The 26,312-nt window shown below is 35.5% G+C and overlaps 1 protein-coding gene across 2 annotated transcripts; it reads right to left on the reverse strand.

The window, feature by feature from the left end:
• Positions 1–651: 651 nt before the first annotated feature.
• On the reverse strand, positions 652–11,379 carry LOC116128312. Of its 2 annotated transcripts, XM_031414021.1 has the most exons (14): positions 11,200–11,379; positions 10,523–10,812; positions 10,317–10,446; positions 10,125–10,227; positions 9,818–9,941; positions 7,055–7,120; positions 6,561–6,599; positions 5,891–5,971; positions 3,434–3,481; positions 2,282–2,332; positions 2,088–2,156; positions 1,355–1,600; positions 910–1,111; positions 652–776 (listed from the first exon to the last, which is right to left on the reverse strand). In XM_031414021.1, the coding sequence occupies exons 2-14, from the start codon at positions 10,739–10,741 to the stop codon at positions 742–744; spliced, it is 1,413 nt and encodes a 470-aa protein (XP_031269881.1). In that variant the 5' UTR covers positions 10,742–10,812; positions 11,200–11,379; the 3' UTR covers positions 652–741. The 2 variants fall into 2 exon arrangements, with proteins under 2 accessions (XP_031269881.1, XP_031269880.1); XM_031414020.1 differs by having other exon boundaries at positions 652–1,111.
• Positions 11,380–26,312: the final 14,933 nt, after the last annotated feature.

The following is a 26,312-nucleotide window of genomic DNA, read 5'->3' on the forward strand; positions in this document are numbered from 1 at the left end:
TGGTTTCTTCCTTGTCAGAAACATTTTGTTCCCCCATGTTTCTTAATTACACAGATCAGACAGTAACCAAAACATTATTAAAAAATTTCTACGTTAGAGAAAGCTTCAAGACCGAAATTGTTATTTTCCCACCCAAAGGAGACCCTCCCGTAATGATATGGTTATCTTTTATGGTTCTCCTTTGGTACGATGAACAATTAATCAATGCGTTTGGTGATTCATTATTCAGGGAATTCAAGGAGACTAATTGATTTACAAAGTAACCCTGCAAATGCAAATCTCATTTTTAATGGCTGCAATGGAGGAGTTGAACTTTAACACTCTTTCCAATGTTTATTTTCCATACCTTAAACAATGACATTGATTTTGAAGTGTGCTTATAAGAAATTTTAACTCTTTTCCCCCCCTCCTTTTCGATAGAATAAACATCAATGTTATAAATAGAAAAACAGAATGACAAACTGTTTTGACTGTCTTTATGTTCATGTTCCTGGATCCAGTCAATAACTTGTACAAGTTATCCTTTGAAGTAAAGCATGCAAGTAGTCCAAAAACAAAAAGGAATTATGCACATTCATATACAGAGGCATGCACAGAGAGAGAGAGAGAGAGAGAGAGAGAGAGAGAGAGAGAGAGAACAGGAGCAAGAAATGACAAACAAGAGCTAATGGAATAACATGATAGATACGTAGGGTTAGCTTCCTGGCATGGCCAAAAATACACATTACCAAAACCAACAATTCATTCATCAACCCTCGCCGTTTTCGCTTGTCCCACTGTATAACATGAAATATCGATCAAAACCATTACAGAGGGATTTTCAGTAACAGCTTGAATTAAGACAACCAAGAATTCGATTTTAATTATATGTTGATGAGCGAGGTTTTGGCGGAATGTAAAAAGATGTACCACAATCAATTGGAGTATGCATAAGAGGATTCCATCTATCAAACACTATACGACCCCCTCGGCCAATTCTTCCGTGAAATTTATAAGTTGGTGCCGACGTGCCATTCTTGGCTGAAGTATCTGATGGTGGGACAATGCCTGCAGCAACTAACTTTTCTGGGACCAGAGGTTTCGTGAACAACAAAACTGGCTCAAGAGGATCCTGCATTTGACCCAAAAAAATAGTTTACATTCACTAGGATGCAGTTAACATTTCACAATACAAGAAGGGTGAAGCCCAGTCTCCTTTTTTTTTTTTTTTTTTTCCCAAATATATATACTGTCATTAGGTCAATGTTTAACTAGTATGAGACTGGCAAATATGAAATATGGCAACTATTAGTTGGGGCCTGCAAGTGTGGGGTACAGGCAGCAATTGAATAGGTAGAAAGGACTTTTTATATACCAATTTATGCAGCCATCCAAGTGGTGTATGTCGACGCCTGAACTCTTGCTTAATGTTTGCTGTTGGAACTGTAACCACGTTGGACTCTGTGTACGGTTGATTTTGAACTGCAGCAGGTCGCATACGCGGGCGGCTACTTGCAAGGTCATCTGAGTCCACCAATTCATCCTCGCTTGAAGCAAACTTGCAAGAAACAGGAGGAAACCCAGGAAGTGCCAAGCTATCCTCGAGAAGCTCAATTTCATGCTGAAAACACGACCCATGCATTAATTGATAACAAATACTAAATTGCATTACCACAAGGTGGCCCACCGAATGGAAAGGAAGTTTGAGAAAAAGGAAGGAAAGAGTCCCAAAAACTAAATAAATAAATAAATAAACTGGTCTCAGTCTTTAGATCAACAGGTTGTCCAAGTGAATAAATTCAGCGAAGTCTAAAAATATGCTATAAAGTCAGGAAACACAAGGGATATATTAGCTTATCATAAAGTGAATTTCATGCATAGGAAAAGGATTCCTTGCATCATGACCTACCATGACTTTTTCACCATAAAAGACCTTGTATCCCTATTACTATGGTCTAGTTAAAATGTCTCGTATATTCTTTATGATCGGTCCATAGCAGCAGCCATTTCCTAAGTCCTCAAACTTCATACTAAAATCCAAAGATGTTTTAGTGCATCTTCAACAACTAAGGAACCAAGGATTTTGCAATGTGACATCATACACTTACCTTGTACTTCACTTGCATCCTTTGGAGATTAACTTCACTCTCCAAGACATCTCTCTTTTTCTCTTCTCTCTACATACATACACATCCGAAGGCAATGAGCACTCCAAGTAAATAAAGAACATAAAAATTATTAATTACCAGATAAATATAGAATAAGCAAAGATAAATCCTAAAATTTTAACTAGAAAGATTACCTTAATCAAAGCCTCAAGTATAGTCTTTGCTTGGTCAAGGTTGCGTCTGACCTGAAAACAGTAATTCCAAAAGAAATTGTTTTAATTTCTAATGACAATAAAGAAAAATAATATGATGAGACAACTTTCCAAGATGATAATAGCAAATAAAGATATACATTAAACAAATATAACACATTCAATTAAAACCATAGCAAAATGATGGCAACAATTCACAGCACAGAAAAGAATAAAATAGAGATGTCGTTGTTTCAAATGGATACAGATCCACATGCCTCGTGCTTGAGAGACGTCTGTGCCGAGAAAGATAGTGCCTAACAAATAGTCACTTGTGCATCTTTGAAATTCATCAAAACTTTCCAAGCTGATGTTTCAGATGAGTCAAGCATAACTTTTAACATCACATCTCAGTCAGCAGAAGGTCAGATGAAGATATAGATCACTTAATTCTCTAAAATGTACACATCATATAATACTGACAACTTAAGACACATTCATCACATCAAACAGACCTGGAGTTCCTTTATTTCTTTGATATCTCACAAGATGCCCCTAAATGCTAAAATCCATCACCATACATTCTCAACTACAATTGGCATCTAATAGACCAGGGTAATGCCAAATGAAGACATCAGAATGACTTGATACATTCTAAACCATTAATGATCCTAAACCAGCAAATAGATTACAATTTTCTATTATTCCAAAATGCATCATGCAATAGTTTATCGACAATGTCAAACTATAAAGGTAAGCACAATGTACAATTTATCAGTCGGAAATGATTTCATTATAAGCAGTAAACTATTGCTTAATAAAACAGCAAAACAGAATATAGTCATAACAAAACTGGAAATAAAAAACTATATGGACCAAGAATGGGAGGGAAACATCATAGAGCATATAAATAAAAACACTCACCAGTTTGAGAAAACAACATACTACAAATTATCATTTGTCTCAAATTTTTCTAAGTGTTTCATGGAAATGCAAAATCAAAGGCAGTAGTCACAGTGAACATAGATGTAGACTTTTCAAAAAACCAAGCTTGTGGAAACAATTTTCTACAAATGGATTTAAGGGTATTTTTGAGTACTAAGTTCATAGTAGAGTCCAGGGATTGACAATAAACCAAGATATAGTGGTGCTCACCTGGCGAAGCTTTTCAAATGACTGCACATTATTTTCTCTCCTTTGCATCTACACAAGAGATTCGATAAGGTTAGGATAATTACCAACAATGCAGCTTAATAAAAAGCCAAATAAAAGAGAGAAAAGTTTTCATCAACAAGATCAAACAAGCAAAAGTAACTGTCACAGTCACAGTCACAGTCACCTACCCTTCTGGTATGGAGTCTGTGGGCTTTCTCCCTTGGCCTAAAGACATTGTATGGGTTGGTATCATTAACCGGCGGAGGAGGCTGTACAAAAAAAAAAAAAATGTAGCCAATGTTAAGATAGGTTGATCCATAGTGTGCAGTAGAAAAAAATTACAAGATAGAAAGATCCATGCACACAATACACACAAACACAAGGCATAACAACTGAATATACCCAAATAAAATTTTTGTGAATACAAAGTTCAGTTAATTTTCTTTTAACTTTTCTATTTGTTTTTATTCATTACCTCCAGATTTACAAGCTAATTACAAAAAGTTCATAGTCAAGCATACGATTGTCCATGGCCCATTCAAAATTAAGATCAATTTGTTGGTTTTGTGACTAGATTTTCCAAGCATTGATCATTAAATATTAAGTTTGTAGAAGGCCTAGTGCTAGACTTGTTTAGCTGGCAGACTAAAAAAAATGATACTATATAGAGGGGAACCAACTGCACACACTGGGAGCAAAGTTAATATTTCAACGTAAATAAAAACTACAATAGAAAATCTATATAATTTGATGAAACAAGATATTTGAAACCAAGGTAATGACAATTCCATTGTACTTAATCCAAACAGTGGTCCATAGAAACTCTCTATACATAAACAAGTGACAATACTAACCTGCAAACGTCGCAATATAGGTTTCTGCCATCTTTCACGCTGCCCAAGAACAGAAGAAGAAAAAAAATTAAAGCATGTACACGTACTAGTAATACAGTATGAATTTGTTAACTTCGCTGGAATGAATATTCATCAGTTGATCAATCTAAGTGTCACGGTGTTAAATTTATGTATGTCATCTCTTACTAACCAAAACCTATAAAACTTGGAAGGAAAAGTAATAATTTCCACTGTTATATTTATTCTTATGATAAGATCATCTTGAATTTGTGATGCTCACCACATATGAAATGATTACACGAGGGCAATTGCACCTACAGTTACACCTATTTTTAGAAACTTTTATAGATTGAAATTTGGGCTTTGTTTTTAATAATACCTCCTTCCAAACGATGAAAACTAACTACAGCAAAATGTCAAAAATTTTGTCAGAATTTTCCCTTTCCTAAGCTCATGATTCCAAAGCCTTCTCAGCATGGTATTTTAAATCATACCTTGTCTTTCCAATAATTATAAACAGACTGGAAGACTGCAAATCTGATGGTCTGAGCTTGTAGTGCCTATCATTGAAAAGGGACAAAGAAGATTAGAATTACTAAAATATATTGTATATTCATCAAGTGATTCAACAAAGCAGCATTCTAATGGTAAACATCACTCAAAATGTTGTAAAGCACAATTGATCTTCTATTGCATCAAAAGTTCAAAACTGATGCATTATAAGTTCAAATAGAGAAGCAATACACTCAACTCAATGAATTAGATTATAAAAGCACTAAACAAGACACCAAAATTACTAGACCTACAGTAGAATTAAGTCTTAAGCTCTCTTTGAGTCTGCAGGTAGAGAAAACATGAAAATAAGACCATGCCAAAAAATGTGTAGACAAGAGGCAAATATCATGACATTGGAAGAGAACACAGTTTGCAAGTACTTTTTGCATGTCAAATGTCAACTTTTTTCTCTCTTTCTCATCTCTCTCTCTTTTATTATCTTTTTTTTTTCTTTTCGTAAATAGTACAGCATAATGACCTATGTTTTTTTATTAACCTGCAGATATATCCAGCCATCCTATATTTCATGGACAAACGGAATTCCATGTTTACTGATTTATATACTGTTCCTTAAATCTGTCTCCATTACTTCTCAACTTTAGGTTATGTAAACATAATCTAAGAACCTGTATCAAAATGTCCTGACTGTACTCTAGTTTATGTAATGTAGCTCCTCTTAATTAAATGGCCACATGGGACAGCCACAGAAAGAAAGACTTGTATAAAAAATCAGCTAAAAGGGAGGGACATCACCCCCCTGACAAGTAAACCTGTAATAAATCAGTAAGACTTTTGACTACTGTACCTTGGCCGCCACATTTGGAGTGCCACATTCTCTTAAAAGCAACAAACAACACTGATTTTGAAAACCACAATTCTAAGGGCTAAAATCTCAACGCCCCAGTCAATATTCAAAAAGGATCGACAAGTTTTTCATGTTGTGTTGGTTACTAATGGTGGTGAAGTATAGGCGAAAAAAGAAAGAGAGAAGGGACNCAAGATCAAACAAGCAAAAGTAACTGTCACAGTCACAGTCACAGTCACCTACCCTTCTGGTATGGAGTCTGTGGGCTTTCTCCCTTGGCCTAAAGACATTGTATGGGTTGGTATCATTAACCGGCGGAGGAGGCTGTACAAAAAAAAAAAAAAAAAATGTAGCCAATGTTAAGATAGGTTGATCCATAGTGTGCAGTAGAAAAAAATTACAAGATAGATAGATCCATGCACACAATACACACAAACACAAGGCATAACAACTGAATATACCCAAATAAAATTTTTGTGAATACAAAGTTCAGTTAATTTTCTTTTAACTTTTCTATTTGTTTTTATTCATTACCTCCAGATTTACAAGCTAATTACAAAAAGTTCATAGTCAAGCATACGATTGTCCATGGCCCATTCAAAATTAAGATCAATTTGTTGGTTTTGTGACTAGATTTTCCAAGCATTGATCATTAAATATTAAGTTTGTAGAAGGCCTAGTGCTAGACTTGTTTAGCTGGCAGACTAAAAAAAATGATACTATATAGAGGGGAACCAACTGCACACACTGGGAGCAAAGTTAATATTTCAACGTAAATGAAAACTACAATAGAAAATCTATATAATTTGATGAAACAAGATATTTGAAACCAAGGTAATGACAATTCCATTGTACTTAATCCAAACAGTGGTCCATAGAAACTCTCTATACATAAACAAGTGACAATACTAACCTGCAAACGTCGCAATATAGGTTTCTGCCATCTTTCACGCTGCCCAAGAACAGAAGAAGAATAAAAATTAAAGCATGTACACGTACTAGTAATACAGTATGAATTTGTTAACTTCGCTGGAATGAATATTCATCAGTTGATCAATCTAAGTGTCACGGTGTTAAATTTATGTATGTCATCTCTTACTAACCAAAACCTATAAAACTTGGAAGGAAAAGTAATAATTTCCACTGTTATATTTATTCTTATGATAAGATCATCTTGAATTTGTGATGCTCACCACATATGAAATGATTACACGAGGGCAATTGCACCTACAGTTACACCTATTTTTAGAAACTTTTATAGATTGAAATTTGGGCTTTGTTTTTAATAATACCTCCTTCCAAACGATGAAAACTAACTACAGCAAAATGTCAAAAATTTTGTCAGAATTTTCCCTTTCCTAAGCTCATGATTCCAAAGCCTTCTCAGCATGGTATTTTAAATCATACCTTGTCTTTCCAATAATTATAAACAGACTGGAAGACTGCAAATCTGATGGTCTGAGCTTGTAGTGCCTATCATTGAAAAGGGACAAAGAAGATTAGAATTACTAAAATATATTGTATATTCATCAAGTGATTCAACAAAGCAGCATTCTAATGGTAAACATCACTCAAAATGTTGTAAAGCACAATTGATCTTCTATTGCATCAAAAGTTCAAAACTGATGCATTATAAGTTCAAATAGAGAAGCAATACACTCAACTCAATGAATTAGATTATAAAAGCACTAAACAAGACACCAAAATTACTAGACCTACAGTAGAATTAAGTCTTAAGCTCTCTTTGAGTCTGCAGGTAGAGAAAACATGAAAATAAGACCATGCCAAAAAATGTGTAGACAAGAGGCAAATATCATGACATTGGAAGAGAACACAGTTTGCAAGTACTTTTTGCATGTCAAATGTCAACTTTTTTCTCTCTTTCTCATCTCTCTCTCTTTTATTATCTTTTTTTTTTCTTTTCGTAAATAGTACAGCATAATGACCTATGTTTTTTTATTAACCTGCAGATATATCCAGCCATCCTATATTTCATGGACAAACGGAATTCCATGTTTACTGATTTATATACTGTTCCTTAAATCTGTCTCCATTACTTCTCAACTTTAGGTTATGTAAACATAATCTAAGAACCTGTATCAAAATGTCCTGACTGTACTCTAGTTTATGTAATGTAGCTCCTCTTAATTAAATGGCCACATGGGACAGCCACAGAAAGAAAGACTTGTATAAAAAATCAGCTAAAAGGGAGGGACATCACCCCCCTGACAAGTAAACCTGTAATAAATCAGTAAGACTTTTGACTACTGTACCTTGGCCGCCACATTTGGAGTGCCACATTCTCTTAAAAGCAACAAACAACACTGATTTTGAAAACCACAATTCTAAGGGCTAAAATCTCAACGCCCCAGTCAATATTCAAAAAGGATCAACAAGTTTTTCATGTTGTGTTGGTTACTAATGGTGGTGAAGTATAGGCGAAAAAAGAAAGAGAGAAGGGACCGTTGTAAAAATAGACTTCAAAAAAGCCTAGACCTCATTGACAAGGACTTTCTTGACTGCCCTTCAAACCAAGCCTTTGGGGTGAAATGGACAAGGTGGATAAAGTGCTGTCTACTGACTATAAAATTTTCTATTATCATTAGTGATCGTTCAAGGAGCTTATCTTAAATTAAATTGAGGAGTCCAATCTTCAATTTACCAACAACACTCTTTTCTTTTCATGGGAGAGAAGGCCAAGATTTTTAGGTGCAAGGAAATTCAGTTTTGGGATGGCAAAAGAAAATTAATTGAGGTGTCCCATCTTCAATTTACCAATGACACTCTTTTCTTTTCGTGGGAGAAAAGGCCAAAAATTTTAGGAGCAAGGAAATTCAGTTTTGGGATAGAAAAAGAAAATTAAATTGTCGTGTCCCTACATTCAAGTCCTTCAATGCTTTAGAGATAAGAAATGGCAGGGAGTATCACCCTTGGAGGATAAATGGCTTGGGAGTTTTAGGAGGATTTTAGCTCTAGAGATAAGAAATCAATTTTGCCTTCTTCATAGATTGAATCTCAATAGAAGAGTCACTATTTATGCCTCTTTTGACACTTCTTCCCTTGGGAGCTTATCTTAAACCTCAAAAGGAGATTGAAAGGGAGAGAGGTTAAAGAATTCACTGATTTTTTGTGGCTGCTCAATAATGTTTCCATTAATTAGTTGAGAGAAGACATGTAAACAGAAGCTTGACTTTATGTGAAGAAAATCCTCTAGTTGATTTCAAATAGAAACATTCACATTGGAAGGCAAATTCTCCTAGAATTCTAGGGCTTGAACGAACTTTCAAGTAAAACACGATACAATAGTGTTGGGATCCCACATTGAAAGGGAAAAGGGTGGGCATGTGGGTTATAAAGGCTTGGGCACCCTCCCTTGGCAAGCCGGTTTTCCAAGGAGAGTTCTACCCAAGCCCATGAAAGACCCATGGCCCAGCCCAAATTGTTGAGTTATTGGAGTGGGTTTCTATCAAATAGACACTATCCAATTAAAGTAACGTCAAATATACCTCTACCCACACAAATGTTATGTGCAAAAATGATACAAAGTTCTGTGACTATCCAATGGCTTTTCTATTATGGGCTTAAGTTTGTAGAGAAACCAATCTTCAATGAGTTACACCTAGATCTTGTTCCGATTTACTCATGGAAAATTTCTCTTTCTTGGAAAAAGGAAATAAGGCCAAGATTCCCAAAAAAAGTAGTTCTTAATCTACTCTTGGTGATTTGGGGGGAAAGAAATAATAAGATTAATGAAGACTCTGGAGGAGAAATTAGTATTTTAAGCGAGAAATACAAGCTTGTAAACTCTTGGACCCTACATAGATGGGTTCTTTTTGTTGTAGTGGATACCTTATCAACTGTTTGCTTTTTACAAGTAAAATAAATCTTTCTGTTTCTAATAAAAAAAAGTATGTGGAAAATTTCTTCCTAGTCTAAATTTTGATATCTTTCAAGAAGGAACAAGAATTTTTACCTTTTAATAAACGCAAAACTAAGTATCACTCAATGTTTTCTAGGGTAACAGCATGACACATGTAATCAATTCGTTTATATATTTGGATCAACAATTACATGCAAATTATAATTATATTAAGTTATGCACAAAGTGAGAGTAACTGGCATCAAAAACTGAAATGGGTAAGAATCCAAACAATGCAAACAAAGTTTCACCTCAATAGCAACATCTAGTTGTAGAAGTACAGGAATGGGCGAACCAAGAGTAGGTGTTATAAGTCCAGCTCTTTCCCGAGCTTTATGATCCAACACCTCCAACTTAAAAAGAAGAATCTCAAATCTGCAGTTCATGCATAAAACAAGAGAAGAAAATCCTATATAAATTGGGCCAACTGAAAACAAATAAGCTTTTCAAGATCATTTTTTAATACAGTGGCATCAGAGAGCATAAATTCTATCTGCTTTAATATCCCTCATAAAAATCACAATAAGAAAACGATAGAAGACAAATATCATGAATTACTTTTCAGGTGTAAGAATTTTTCGGTCTTTATTGAATTCATAGAGCCAATCCTCGTCCTCATTGTCTAAGTCATATTCAACAAACTCCCCAATCTCAGCCCGAGCTGCCAATGTCGATAATTGAAACTGAAGTATGTAAGTTATGTTTATCTAAATAATCTTGAAAGATAAGAGAAAATAAAAATCAACAAACCTCCTCTTGCACGTAAATAAGAATTGGGCTGAGCAAACGTCTGAGAGTAGTCTCGCTCATAAGTATCAACTACCACAAACTGAGGCGTTGGTATTTCAGAAGCTGATTTCTTGGTAGGGGCTTGATGGACCTGGTAGACATAATAAATCACTAGTGAAAACAACAAAATGGCACACTGCTAAGTTTCCTCACATGTTAGGAAGTACCTCTGGGGTGTCATGGTCTGTAAAAGAAGAGTTGAGACGGAGGAGGTGGGAGTTGCGTGTGGTGGTGGCAGAAGTATTATTGGTATTACCACTTGTACTGGTACTAGTAGGAGGAGGTGTAGTATCATTGTTGTCGTCTTCAAAATCTTTTACTGATTTGACAATGGGCAGTTTCTTGTGTATGTCTAAAGGCCGCGGCCGAATTGATAGCCTACTCATTCTTAACTTCAATTATTCTCCCTCATCTGATTTTAAGTCCACGGACTCAAAGAGCCAAAACAAGCGCAATCCTACATGGATAAAAAATACAGCATTAATTAAACAACAAGAACAACAGAACATAAATAAGAGGGAATTTTGGGATAACACTGTAAGAATTCTAATAACTAGTAAAATTTTGGTTTCATTCTACTAATCCATAATTCAACCAATGATTACATCACAACTAACCCAGCTCATCTTATTTGAAAATTTGCACTACCTTCCAATTGGGCTATTAAATTTCCAGCATTGAACCCTAACTCTACCTTTTAATAAATCACATCTTCATGAAAAGCCGCGCAACAAAATTTAACACTAAGAGATTCATCTTACTGTGGTTTTCATGAGCTTTTTCGCCATAAAAAACAGTCAAAATTCCATATATCAAATATAAAATAAAATAGAAAAAAACTTGCCTGGGATTATGGAATGGCTCGACTCGGAGACTGAAACGAGCGTTTTGGTGATGCTAAGCTCTTCGACACTGAGAATTTAGCGGAGAATTATGATGATTTAACGTTTTGGGCTCAAGGATTCGTACCTGCAATGGAAATTAGGGTTTCTACTTTGAAGCTTTACTTTTGTTTTTCTTTCCTTTTTTTTTTTTTAGTTTTAGTTTTTTTTCACTTTTTAATGGGCACGGAGCTCCATATTGAGTTGGTGCGTGCCTTCGGGCTAGATTTATTTTGGGAGCTCCGTATCCAGTGCCAGTAGGTGTGGGCCTTGAGGTTGGATTTATTTTGGGCTTAGAATTGGAAAACCAAAAAACGGGGTTCCTATCCTGTTAGATCCACAGTATTTTAATAATTGGTTATTTCGTTACATTTTAAGATCGATTAATATTAAATATACTCATAATTAATTAATTAATTATAAAAGTAATAGGGTCCATTTGGCACACTCTTTTCCACTTTCCTATTTGCTAATCCTAAAAAAAACAAAATGCATTTGGTTTAACATTCTTCAAAATCTAATCATATTCTAGTCAACTCAAAACATTAACAATTACTTTCTCAAAAAATTAAAAGTTTTAAAATTAATAAAAACACCCTCATCCACTAGGGATGACATAAAACCTGGCCCTAGAGGACTTTCTCTCATTGTTTTAAAACCCCAGACAGCCCCGACCGGTTTACGGGACCGATAGCTTCAATGGGCCAGGTTTAACTTTTCCGATTCACCCCAACACCCTAAGATTTGGGTGAGGATGACGGCACAACAATCGACGGCCGGAAGGTTATGGCTTTTGAAGACTAAGGTTCGGTGAATGCAATGGTGGTGGCGGCGGTGATTTCGGTGAGTAAATCGACCGAAATCGAAGAAATCTGGCAGCGGCAACAATGGGATTTTTCAGGTGATTGGCGAGGCTAACGGGGGTGGGGTGAGGTGGGTTTTGGTAGGAGGAAAAGGGGAGTAATTCCTGGGTGATGGAGAGGTTTGTTAGCGTCGGCGTGGATGAGATCTGACCTGGAATAACCATGCCGGGTCGGTGAGATCTGGCCAAAATCGAATCTATTTCGGCCAGATCTTGGGTAGATTTTAATGGAAATGGGCTCAGGGGAAGATTGGGGTTGCATCTGGGGTGTGCCACTGCCGATCAGTGGCGATCAATTTTCAGTTGGGGTGTGTTTGATAAAGTTCAAAGTAGGGGACTTGCAGGGAATTTTTAGGGGTGTATTTGTTGAGTTTAAATTTTTTGTCAACTGGTCAACCCGGGACCTGGAAAATTTGCCAATTTCACCCCGGGTTGGGTTTTAAAACATTGCTTGCCCTGACCAGGCCCGAACATGGTGGAGGTTCTCCAAATCATTTGGGATTTGGGCAGGGGGGCCAAAATTAGTCTAGGAATTTAGGGACGGGCCAAGGCAGGGATAGGTCTTGCCTCACTCTACCGGCCCGGCCCCGTTTTGTCCCACCCTAAAATCCCCAGCCAGCCTAGTCCGTTATATATAATATATATATAAAATTAAAAATCAACAAAATATATACCTATATTAATATTTAATATTTGAAAATTATATTAATTATACAATAACAAATTATAATTGTCTAAGTATTTATTAAATCTTATACAAATAGATAATAAATAAAACTAGATTAAATATAATAAACATTATAAATATTTGTAAAACATAATAACTTCTCTCTTCTCTCTCTCTCTCTCTCTCTCTCTCTCTCTCTCTCTCTCTCTCTCTCTCTCTCTCTCTCTATATATAATATATTAATATTAATATATATTATATATATATATATATTAATATATATATATATTTATATATATGTTAATCCTATGAACAAAAATTATACATTTGATATTATACATTTTACATTGTACATATACATATATATGGATATAGTATATGTATTATCATACATTAAATATATATATATAATTTAATAATATATAATGTAAGTTTAATTTATATTATGGTATATTCATATAATTATTATACATATACAATATGTTATAAAAACAAAATTATTAATATATATAATATTATGTATTATTCGTAATCATATATCATATGTTAATACTTATTATTAATATAATAATATACATAATTTAACTGTTAATATGTAATATATTTATATTATGTTATAGTATATAATTATCATTTTGATATTTGGATATTATAATCATTAACCAAGGGCGGAATCAACATTGTTGAAGGTGAGCATTAACAAAAAAATACTAAGACCATCTCAAACATTGCACCAATTTGGTGCAAAATTGCACCAAATTGGTGCAAAATTTGGTGCAAAACACTATTCCATCTCCAACCACAACACCAAATATTGCACCAAAAAGAATATTCTTTAGAATATTCTTTTTTTTTTTTTTTGTATAATCAACAATTAATCTATTTACTCATTATTTTTGTATATATTAATTAAATATTGGGAATGATATTTTTATTAAATAATATTTTTTGAAAATTACTAATTTAATAGAATTAAGCATTTATTTAATCAATAAACTTACATTTAATATAGAAAACATTACATCTAATATAAATGATACAAAAAAAAAAAAAAAAAACAAAAAAAAAAAAAACAACAACAACACAAGGTAAAATCCATATTGATAGTAATTTAATTTTCCAAATTAGTAGTTCTTCCCACAATAGATAAAGAAGAAAATATTGGGGGTAGTTCAGCTCAACGACCCATTGGGGTGAAGAAAGCAAAATTAAAAGGAAAAATGATAAAGAAGTTTTAAACAGTTTTGCAACTATTCAAGAAGAGAATCGACAGCTCGCTGCTATTTTCAATCAGGGCAACTCAGCTAGGACACCAAATTATGAAATCCAAATGAAAAAATTGGCTTGGCAGAATATCGAGAAGATAACAAAATTTTATTTAAGGATTGAATCTATAACCGATCCAAGTACAGAGTTTTTTCAAAATGAGCAATTAAGATTATGCAAAAAAGAGTCAACAACAAGGTCAAGGATCTCAAAATAACTCAAATTCTTTTCAATATTTTGATGATCTTACTGGATCCGAAACTAATCTACCGAATACTAAATCGTTATTTTAGTTTATGTTGATTTTTCTTAATTTTGTGTTTTTAAATAGTGTTAATTTTATTTTGTAGTTGTAGTTTATTTGCATGAATAAAGTCTATTTTTTATTTGTCATCATTTTTAAATATATCATTATTATAAATAATAATCAATTAAATTAAATACAAATACTAAAATTAGTATGATTTTTGGTGTAAAATTTAATACTCAAATTAACTTAACAAATAAAAAAAAAAATCAAAATTAAAAAAAAAAAAAATATTTTTTTATTATGCTACAGTGCTGCGCCATTTTGGCGCAGTGCTACAGTGCCGCGCCAAATTTGGTGCGGCACTGTAGCACTGCGCCAAAATGGCGCAGTGTTTGGTGTGGGTTGGAGTACCAACCCACGCCAAATTGGTGTTTTTTGCGCCAATTTGGCGTGGGTTAGAGATGCTCTAATATGTACAATTTCTGGATTTTCGCCTTCCTAACAGAAATATTAATGTGTAATTAGTTTTTATTTTGGTCTAGTCTAACAAATTTTTTTGGATGCTATAGATCATTATAAATTTTTTAATCATTATAAATTAGTCCTTGTGGACTTGTCATTTATAAATTAAATGATTTAATCATTATTTCAAATTTAAAATTCCATATTTATTATGTAATTACCATTTGCCCTTGTTATGTTTTCATAATAACAATTTTGCCTTCATTTAAAAAACAAATTATGCCCAAATCCATAACTCAATCAACTCAACTCATGATGGAATAATGGATTCAAAGTTTGAAAGTTGAAACCCTAAATCTCTTATCTAGTTAAAATGATGTCGCCTGGTCCACCTCTTCATCGTCAAACCTTCATCGCAATATCATCGCCTCCATCGATTCCGGCCTCCACATTTCATTGTTGGCTCTTCTCTTCTTTCTCCAGCCTTTTGCGTCAAGATTCAAGAAAAAGAGGTTTGTTTCCTTAAAAGTTTGGGCTTTCATTAGTTTTGGTTCGTTAAGTGAAGATTTTAGTGCATTAGATTAATTGATTGATTATGCGCTACAGTTATGCTTGAAGATTTTATGTGGGGTTTAAGGGTTTAGATTGATTGAGTTATGATTGAAGTTTTTAGGGGTTTAAGGGTTAAGATTGGTTCGTGTGATTAAAGATATTATGTGCTTGAAGTTATATTTGCAGTTTAGATTGCACCTGCTGTAGTGTGCAAACTGCAAGCAGTTTGCATTAACTTGTTATGCAGTTTGCTTGTGCAAAGTGCAAATTGTACAATAAACAAACGCAGTACTGTAGTGCAGCTTGGCAAGCAACCGCCTAAGGTGTAAACATAAACTACACTGCAGTTCGCTCGAAAACTTTGCACATGCAAACTGCACAATAGATGCAAAAGCAAACTGCAGTTCGCACTTTTTTTAACATGTTTATTTTTTGCAATTGCAATTTTTTTTAACAAATGTGTAAACTGTTGTAGGGGTTTTTTTGCAGTTATTTTTTTAACATGTTTATTCTTTTGGGGTGTCTTGGAGGATATTGATATGTTACATTACACCATGTCAACATTGACCAAAAGAAGGGGTTTAAAAGAGGATGTGAATCGATCTTCTGAGGCATCCAAAAAAGTATCTATTGCGAGTTCCCACATAAATATTCCACTTGATGGAATGACCAAGAACCATCTCCAGTTCAGGGAACTGGATACCAATCACGACCGATACCCCTGGTTCAACCCTTCCCCCATTTCCCCAATAGGAAACTTATGTTTTTGGAACTAGAATGCCTAGGTCAGTTGTATGGCAACATTTCTAAAAAGTCTTAGTTGATGGGAAGGAAAGGTGGAGTGTACTACTATCACCGACAGCTCATTGGTGGTTCTAAAAATGGAACAAGGCATTTGTATGATCATTATAAAATTTGTGCAAGGCGAAAGAACAAGATGTATCACAAATGATGCTTGCGGGATGCAAAGACAAGATTCCAAAAAGACATTACAATTACTTTAGATCAAAAGGTGGGGAGAGAAATCTTGCAAATATGATTATCTCATGAGTATCCATTGAGCATGGTTGACAATATGGGGTTTTTGAAAATTCTGCAACACTATTTCACCTCCTTTAATATCATCTCTAGGAGAACTATTAAGAGGAGGAATTATGAAGATGTATGAGTTCAGAAGGAGAAGTCCATGAAAATTTTAGGCAAGAACCGGAGTAGAGTAGCCATCACTACTGATGTGGGTGCTAGCAACTAGAACAAAGGATATATGACCATCACAATGCACTTTATCGATGAAATTGGGTCTTACATACGACTTTTAAGGTATTATGTTTTAATTTTTATGTTTCATTATTTATTTTTGTAAATTTTTAAGATAAATTAAAATATAATTATCTACAATTTATATTGTATGTTTGTACATGTGTGTTGCCCACATACTAGAGATGTGCTTTTGGCGTTGATGGACTACTTTTATGAGTGGAATATGATTCGAAGCTATCCCTATTGATGGTTGACAATGCTCCACCAATGTGTGGTTGTCCAAGTATTTTAGGTGAGCTTCAACGTTCCACTTTATATTACATGGTGAATTTTCATATGCATTGTTGTGCGCATATTCTCAATTTGGATGTTCAAGATGGCTTATCAGTTAGTGAGTAGCAATATCCAAATTCATGAAACTGTTTCCATTGGACGACATCGCCTAAAAGGGAGCAAAAAATTGTGGAAATGGCACGTCATGCAGGCATTCAAGCACAAAGAAGTTAGGTCTTGATTGTAAGACACGTTGGAATTCAATGTATTTGATGCTTCAAACAACTTTCATTTATAAAGGGGTAGTTTAGGCATTTTAAAGTGTCAAGCTCAAAATTTAGATGTTTACCAAGTGATGAGAATGGGAGTTTGCAGAAAATATCAGTGAGAAGCTTGAAATATTTATGATACCACACTCGTATTCACAACGACAAAAAAACCCTCTACCAATCTTATTTTCCCAAGATTTGTGAAATTAGACTTTATGTGACTGAAATGCTAATAGACAAGGATGATTTGGTAAGAAAGATGGCGACTTAGATGGATGAAAAGTTAAAAAGTATTGGAGTGTGATCATGGTGTCATGTGGATTGCAAGGTTTTAGACCCTAGGTTTAAAACAAAGTTGTTAGATTTTTTTTCCTTTGCTCTATGGAAATGATGGTGTAGATGAGATTATAAGGATCGTGAGATTATGTAATGATTTGTATTTTCAGTATGAGAGTAACCGCTGAGGCTGTCAAACACATTAATCTTATAGTTTAACTGTATCCTCTCGTAGCTTTCTCAGGCTGAGTTTGAAAGGATGGGGGTAATGGCTAGTTTGGATAAATTTTTGTAGGAAGAATCTAGTATTGACCAAGAAAAGTTTGAGTTGGATTCTTACTTAGAGGAAAAAAAAAATTCTGAGAACTCCAGACTTTGATTTATTGACTTGGTGGAGGACATTTGGGTCCAAATATCCTATCCTACAAAGGATTGCTCGAGATATCCTAGCTGTTCGTGTCCATCGTTGCTTCTGAGTTCGCATTTAGCATGCTGGCAACATAGTGAGTCCACATCGCAATAGGCTTCATTCTGATACAATAGAGGCATTGATGTGTTTACGAAATTGGTAATGGGCTGACATCAAAAGTAATCAAAAAGAAATTTTTTTCTACATTAAAAATTAAAAAAACCTATAACATATGCTAGTTGTTAATGTTTATTTTTACTGTTATGTTGGCCTAGGGCTAAGATATGGTTCTCAATTTATGATGACAGTGATGTAGACGATCAGGTATTATAGATTTGTATTTTGTAATATATTATTTCTTCCTTCTTTAGTCATTTGTATGATAGTTAAAATTTGTGTCCATGTTACTTAAATATCTCTAATTTATTTTTCACTTGTTTGGAGGAAATCAAAGTGGTATAATTTGATGAATGGATACTTTTGGTGAAAAGCTTTGCGATTCATATGTGCCAGGTTTATTTCTCCATATTTTAATTGTATGCAATTTAATATGGTTTAAATTTTTTGTTTGTTTGTAATAATCTAAAATTTGTCTATAGGTTGTTTATGGGCTACACATGGAAATGGAATGTTAGGTGCTATTTGCTGTGGTCTAGCCGTCTGGGTGTTACTCTTGAATATCGAATCTTGATAGTGTGATGCATTGAATCTACTGATGTGGATTGTGGGGGTCTTTTTGGTAGTTTGGCAGCTCATGTTTTGCATCTTTTGATTATATATATGTCATATATCAATTCAGTATGATGATCTTTATATTTAATATGTACATTATAGATTTAATTTCTTTTTGGATGGTATATTATAATTTGGAGAAAATGGTAATAAGGTAGGATCAAGAAGACAAAAGACACAAAAACCCCAAACGGGGAATTCGAGGAATCCTCGAATTCCCCGTTTGGAGATCGGGCTTCATTCGGGGATTCTCGGAATGGGCTACAGGCCAGGACTGGGGAATCCCCTTGAGCTTTTGGGCCAAGGCTAGAGACAGGGGTCCCTAGCCCGGCCCGGCCCGGCCCAGTCCAGTCCATGCTCATCCCTACCACCCACCCAAGCCACTATCACCCGCCAACAGCCACTGTCGCTATCAGCTGCAGTCGGCCACTGACATCGTAACAATGCATGACCGATTGGATCTGGCTGGTCGTACGCCAATCTGTCTATTTTCGGCTAAATCCACCATGGATCTGGCCGTTGATGACGACCAAGATTTGGCTGCCGATGACGGCTAGATCTGTGGCCGTAGATCTGGTCAGATCGACGCACGACCGACCAGATCTAGCTGGTCGTGTGCCATTCTGGTAGATTCCAGTCACCTTCTGGCGGTGATGGCCGATTGCCGACAATATGTGGGTGGATGTAAGTGTTTTTGTCAATTTATAAACTTTTATTATAGGGGGTATGAGGGGTGTTTAGTTAAATTAACAAACCTATGGGGTTAAAATAATCTAAATATTTTCAGAAAATATTTTTCAAAAATATACAAAAAACTTCTCAAAATCCTATCCCATCTTCTAAGAATGCTATTTTGAAAAACTAACTAAACGGAGCCTTAAATATTTATAATAATGATTTTAATACTTTCACCAGAAACTTATATAATTTGAGGGGGGGTTTTAATAATCTAGGATTTTTTTTTTTTTAAATTTTAAGGATATATAATAATTTAATATTAATCAACCTCATAGGAGGTATATAAATATAAAAAAAAATATTAAATTGTAAAAAAGACAAAAATAATGAGATGAAGAAAAGAAAATTAAAGAGTCTTGAATCTAATATTTAAGTACATTTGAATCAGTATGTAATCACTTAGAAATAGAATTATAAACCATCAAAACCCAAAAAAATTTTCATTTCACATTTTAATACTAATTTTTATATGAGTATCGGATGAAATATTAGATTGCGTTTGCTACGGCTCCGTTTGGTTCATTATTCTGATAGTTTTTAGAATAATCTTTTGAAAAAAGTTAAATTGGGTGGGTATTACGATGTATGATTTAGAAATTAACAAAAATATCCCCTATGTTTGTTTATTTACTAAACACCCCTATAATAAAATATTAAAAGTTAACAAAAACACCCTCAACCCACCCATTAAATACGGGCAACCGGCCACCACCGTCGGAGGGTGGCCAGAGTGTTTTTGCAATTTCTAAAAAAACTATTTGGGAGTGTTTATTTAAATTAACAAATTTAGGAGGTTTAAAAGAAATTAAAAAATATAGAATAATATTTTAGGAATAATAACATTTTACTGTTTAACTTTTTTGGGAATACTAATAATAGTATTCCCAAAAGCGAAACAAACAGAGTCTACTTTTTTTAAATAGCATTTCTAAAATCCTATCCTGAATATGATAGGATAAGATTCTGAAAATGTGTTTGGTACATCATTGAAAAACATTTTTTTAAAATATTTAGATTATTTTTAACCCCTTATATTTGTTAATTTAGTTAACACACACCCTTCCAAAATAAAAGTTTATAAATTAATAAAAATACCCTCACCCACAATAAAAGTTTATAAATTAATAAAAACACCCTCACCCACCCAATCGACTACCGACCACCAGACCCACCACTATCGGACAGTGGTTGCTAGTCTTTGGAATGGCGCACAACTTGCTGGATGGCGAGTCGTGTGCTGATCTTGCCTTTTCTGGCCATCTATCGTGGATCTGGCCAGAAAGGTCTAATCTACGACCAGAATTTAGGCAAGATCGACGCACGACTGGCCAGATCCAGCCTGTCATGCACCTTTACGATAACAGCAGCTGGCAGCGACGACAATGGCTGCTAGCGAGTGATAGTGGCTTGGGTGGGTGAGGGTGTTTTTGTCAATTTTAAAACTTTTATTGAGAAATAATTGTTAATGTTTTGAGTTGAATAGAATATGATTAGATTTTAAAGGATATTAAAACAAACACATTTTTTATTTTTTAGGATAGGATAGTGTTAAATAACAAAACAAACACAGCCTTAGTTTTTATACGAGTTATATGAAGGGTAAATCGTGTTAATCCTTAGTTTTTTAATAGTTGTCATATTTTTTTTATTATTATTATTATCTTCATTAATTTATAATTGTATTGTTTATGTTCTTGAGAAAAAATAATAATAAAGAACATTGATTTTGTTGTGACTTGAAGTCTCACATCGCTCATGTGTAAGGATTGTTGAGTGTTTAATTAGAGCTAATAGCCTATACCTAGTAGACACATTTGAGGCTTGAAGCCTAAGAACAAAATCATTAGGCCTTGTAGTATCAAAGTGGACAACATTTGTTGAGCTCTTTATAACACGTTATCGATACAATTGCGATGAGGTGTGTTGTGACCTAAACTCTCACATCGCTCTCCTATGAGAATTAGGGCTCATAGACCTATACTCTGCATATGCGTTTTGGGATTGAATACCGTGAAACTCTGTATTGTCAAAGCAAACAAAATCTGTTGAGCTATTTACAACATGTTATCAATACTATTTCATGTTTTAACAAGCCTAATAGACCTATTCTTAGTAGATGCGTTTTGGGCTTGAAGCTCAAAAACAAGACCGTAAGGCTTTATAGTGCCAAAGCGGACAACATATACTAACCTATTTACAACAAATTTGACATTTACTTACGAAATTCATTACTCATTCTATAAAGCAATTAGAAATCATCTCAATCATTTAACCATATAACAAGCAAAGAAATAAAAACTTTAACGGAAAAATTGAACTCAACCAAACAATAATTCAATCATAAAATTTTATTCCACTTACATTAACATTTCACCTTGATTGCCTTCAACTTCAATTGGTACTGAAATTTTTTAATTCACGAGTGAAACTCTCCTTGTTATTACTAATTATTCCAAATATAGCAAATCTTATAATTCATTTCTCGATTAAACATACATGGACCTTTTCTTGTAATTTTCCACTGGCAGCTCTTGCCAGCTGATTGATCCCTATTAAATTTGTAAATATCGAACCAATGCAGTTCATTTTCCCATGCAAAGCTGCAGTAGAATCTTGTTGTTCCCCAAAAGTTAGGTCGAAATCTAAAATTATAAGAATCATGATAAGAAAGAATCCGTTCTCCAAGATCACTGTTTTTTGATTTACAGTGAGCAATGACTTTTACACTAGGGAATCATTTCTGACATGAACCTCCACTGGATCCTCCAAGTTTAAAGCATCGCAGTTTGGCAAAAGTATAACCAGCAAAAATAGCGTAAACAAATGTATAGCAAATGAACCCATATTTGTTATATTTGTTGGTAAGAATAAATTATTCAAGAAACCCATATTTATATTGTTGTTGGTAAGAGAAAATTATATTTTTTTAAATCTACAATTATTGACACTTAACAAAAAAAAAAACTTGATTTTTACCTTATTTAAAGGTGATAAAATCTTGGCCCATAAGTAAAAACAAAATTTTTATTTACCTTATTTGAATTCTATGCATTTAAGTCTTGGCAAACATTAGTAAGAAAAAAAAGATTTGATTTATCTTATTTAAAGGTAATGCATATATTTTAATTCCATATTCTAATGATAATTTACTTAATTTTAACTTCTTGCAGCATTACTAGAATATCTCCTTTTATTTTTTATCCTTTTTTTAAGTTCCACACATTTATAGTAAAAATCACCAAACTACGTTTTAGAGTATGGTAAAAATATCCTTAATACAAGATTATATCACAGATATACCCTCAATTATTTATTATCTTGTTACATTGCTTCTCATAGTTGTTTCATGTAATTTATTATCTAATCTACCAAAACAAGGAAAACAACTAAGAAAATATATTTTTTTGTTAATAAATGGAATGCTAATTGACTATTTTTATATTTTTAAGATATGTTATTTATTGTCATACGTTACCATAACTCATTATCATTAATAAAATAAGGAACATCCAATATAAATTAAATAATTATCCCTCGTATTAGTTTTAATATATTGACATGTTATATGATTGCTGTGATACCATTATGGTATTCTATATTTTTTTTCTTTTATCATATGAATTGTTATTATCCCACAAATTATATTATTCGTGTTTAAGAGTAAGAAGTCCAATATCTTTCAGATTGAACACAAAGAAAAATGAGTTCTTTCACCAAATATATCTTGTTTCTGATGCTAGTTATGTGCAACGCGAAACTGACTTTCAGTAGAAGAGTGAATGTTGCGATACAAAATGATTGAGGCGACGGGACGGATCTTAAAATTCATTGTAAATCCCTCGACGACGATCTTGGTAAGCATGCTCTCTTGTATTGACAAAGTTTTGGTTTTCATTTTTGGAACAATATTTTTGATTCCACTCTATTCTACTGCAAAATGTCGTGGAATGAGGGCATCGTATTCCTTTGATATTTACGACGCACTAAGGGATCACGATTATTGCGGTTCCGAAGGAGACAACTGATGAGATTGCAACTGGAGTGTAAGATCAAGTGGTTTTTGTTTGATTGTTAATAAAAGGGTTAAATCTATTTGTTATAGGTGGAAGTAATGCTTGCTGCTCTGTTTATGTTGATATATCTGAAATTAATAATAAAATTGACAAAGTTTATCAGGTTTTATGAGTTTTAATTTAATTTTTTGAAATGAGAATTATAACACACTTTAATCTTAAAATACATTGTAGACGTAAAAATCTACCTGTACAAAAGGGGGGTTTGATCTCGTGAGGTTGAGGCCACTAGCGATCCGGTGCACCTACACACATAGAGAAACAAACGCATGAAGCGAACGAGAAACACCGGGGTGGTGTTTGCCGTAGGCACTCCGACGCTCAAGTTAGCAAGGCTGAAAGAGGCTAGTATAGTGAGGGCTAGGGAGTAGAGAGGTTACCAGAAGTCTAGTCAGATTCGGGTGTGAAGGTGTAGTGTAATTTGTCCTTTGTGAGAGGGCTAGTCTCTATTTATATAGTGACTGTCTGGTCTCCCAATCCTGGTGGGAGTAGGAGTCCTAATGTGACTTTGATGCAAACCCTAGAGGAGTTAGGGTAGCGGTGAGGAGTCTTACCAGCGTCCGAGTAGGAAGGTTATCTGAACAGGAAAGCCACTTCGAATAGGAGACTGATCAGGATCAGGAAAGTGACTTCGAATAGGAAACTGATTAGGAACAGGAATGTGATCAGTGGGGGTCGTGGGCTCTGAACTCGCCTATAGACCCATGAAGTGAGCTAGAACTTGGAGGCCCATGCCCAGATGGTTTGGGCAAGCCGTATCTTGTATCAAATGGGACTAATTTGGCTTGGGCCTATTTGGGATTAGGCCTGGTCTTTTCTTCATTGGTGGTCCTGTTTTCCTATTTGGGCCAAAGACGATTTTTGGCCCTAACAGTTTGTCCCCCACTTTCTGAGTTAAGAGTTTCTTAAGTCAGAGAGTAGGTAGCGATCGAGGCGAGCTCAGTCTTCCTTCGTGGATGAACGATTGTCAGCATGGACGATCTGACTGTTGCAGGTGATTCTTGGTTGGACGTCGTTTGGTATCCATTCCTGATCCGGAGTATGCCATCATTGCAAAGTAGTGTGTCTGATCGGTGTGAAAGGCCGAATGGAAAGAGACAACCAGGCCCCGGGGGCTCATGAGCTCATTCGGTACGTCCGGTCGACTAGAGAGGTGAGCTGCAGTATTATAGTCGGGGTGTTTGCTTGTCATGCCGGGTCGACTAAATTAAGAATAATATTGAAATGAAGGTTCGCTCGGTCGGAGTACATGGGTGATAAGGGTGGATGAGATAGCAGACCTCAATCAAAGACTTTCCAATCGTCCGCTATGGAAGGGCAAACGGTCAAGGCCTCCTGCCTTGTTCTTCTGAAGAGGGCTCGCACCAGTTAGTTCCAAGCTGATCGACCGATCAGCCAGACCTGTCGGGCCGGCAAAGCATGGGATATTTTGAATGCCTTTGGAAGTCAAGGGTTGAGTCGGTCAGGAGGATCGGAGATAGATTGGAAGAGGTAAGAGCTTCGATATTTGTTGCCCACTCGTCTGCTACGGAAGAACGAATGGGCGAGGCCCTTGCTTTTTTCATCTGAGAGCTCGAGCCGTGCCGTTCGAAGTTGATTGACCAGTCGGGAGGGCCTCATGAGCTTGTGGATTGCGGGGGCATGTTGGGTCCATTGGCGGGCATGAGCTGGCTTGGTCGGGAGGTTGGGGCGGTCGATCCAGACTTCTGTACGCCGTTGCAGTTTCCTAGGTGCCACGGATGCTTGCCACGTGTTTGGCGGAGATCAAATCCTTGTTTTCGAGGCGGGAAAATGAAAAGGCATTCTTACTCGTAGCCAATCGTGGGCCGCCACGTGTTTTAGCCTATCAGTTTTTCCTTTTAAAAACGAATGAACAGACTATTCGTCTCCCATTTGTGGTTTTCCTCTGTTTTTCTACAGAACCAAAGTTTTTTCTTCTACGTTTTTAGTTTCATTTTAGCGACGGCAGCTTCTCTCGATAGACTCCGGCTTGTTCACGGTAAACATTCTTCTTTCACGACGTCTTTTTGTTTCTTCTTTGTGTTTGTCTTGGTTGTTGGCTGATGTCTTGGAAAAATAGGGTGAAGTTTTTAAGTTTTGAATAGTTTTGACTGGTTTTAAGGAGTTTAGGGTACAGATTTTTAGAATAGGAGTGAATTTTGGTATCCTGGTGATTTTCCATCAAGTTGGCTGGTTTTTTGGTGTTTTTCCAAGTGTTTTGGATGGAATCGGGAAGGCGAAGTCGAGTTAAGTATAATTTGGTTCGGTCGGTCTGCCTGGCCGAATAGGGTGACAGCTTGGGGAGTTGCAGGGGAGATAGGTCGTCTGGTCTATCCGACTAAGTAGAGAGGGGCGGTGCATAGTAAAGGGGTGGTTAGTCGTCCAGACCGAGCAGATGGTTTTAAGTTGGTGAATCGGTGAGCAAGGGTGAATCGGTCACTTGGGGCGAGCGAATAAAGACTTGAACTAGGACCGAGTCAGTCGACAGGTAGGGTCGACCAGGGTTTAGGAGTGAACTCGTTTCCGGGTACGTTGACCGGTATTGAAGGGCAGGTGATTACTATGTTTGTGGGCTTGTTCGGTCTGTAGCTCGGGCCTAGTGGTTGCTTAGCACTTAGAATTTTTGGGTGTCAGGAGCAAGGCTTGAATCGGTCGGTCGGGTTGGGCGATCAAGCCAACATGTCAGATTCTGAATCGGCTAGCTCGAGTGAATTGGTGGTAAACGCTAGGGATGAGTATGAGCGTGCCCCGACCATAGTGATGATGCCCGAAGAGGGCGTCCCGATTGGGGTATCGACTGGAGTTAGTGTAGCAGCCCCAAGTACGAGTACTCCCAACCCGAGTGGTCCGAGCAGGCATGGGGGAAGTGGGGAAGACTCTGAAGGAGTTGGTAGTCCATCCTCGTCCAGTAGTAGCTCTAAGGAAGAGTCGAGCCAACAGGGCAGTGGGATTTTGACTAGAGATCATCCGCCCGTGCTGAAGGATAA

Source organism: Pistacia vera, unplaced genomic scaffold (genome assembly GCF_008641045.1).
Source record: "Pistacia vera cultivar Batoury unplaced genomic scaffold, PisVer_v2 Contig199, whole genome shotgun sequence".
NCBI lineage: Eukaryota > Viridiplantae > Streptophyta > Magnoliopsida > Sapindales > Anacardiaceae > Pistacia > Pistacia vera.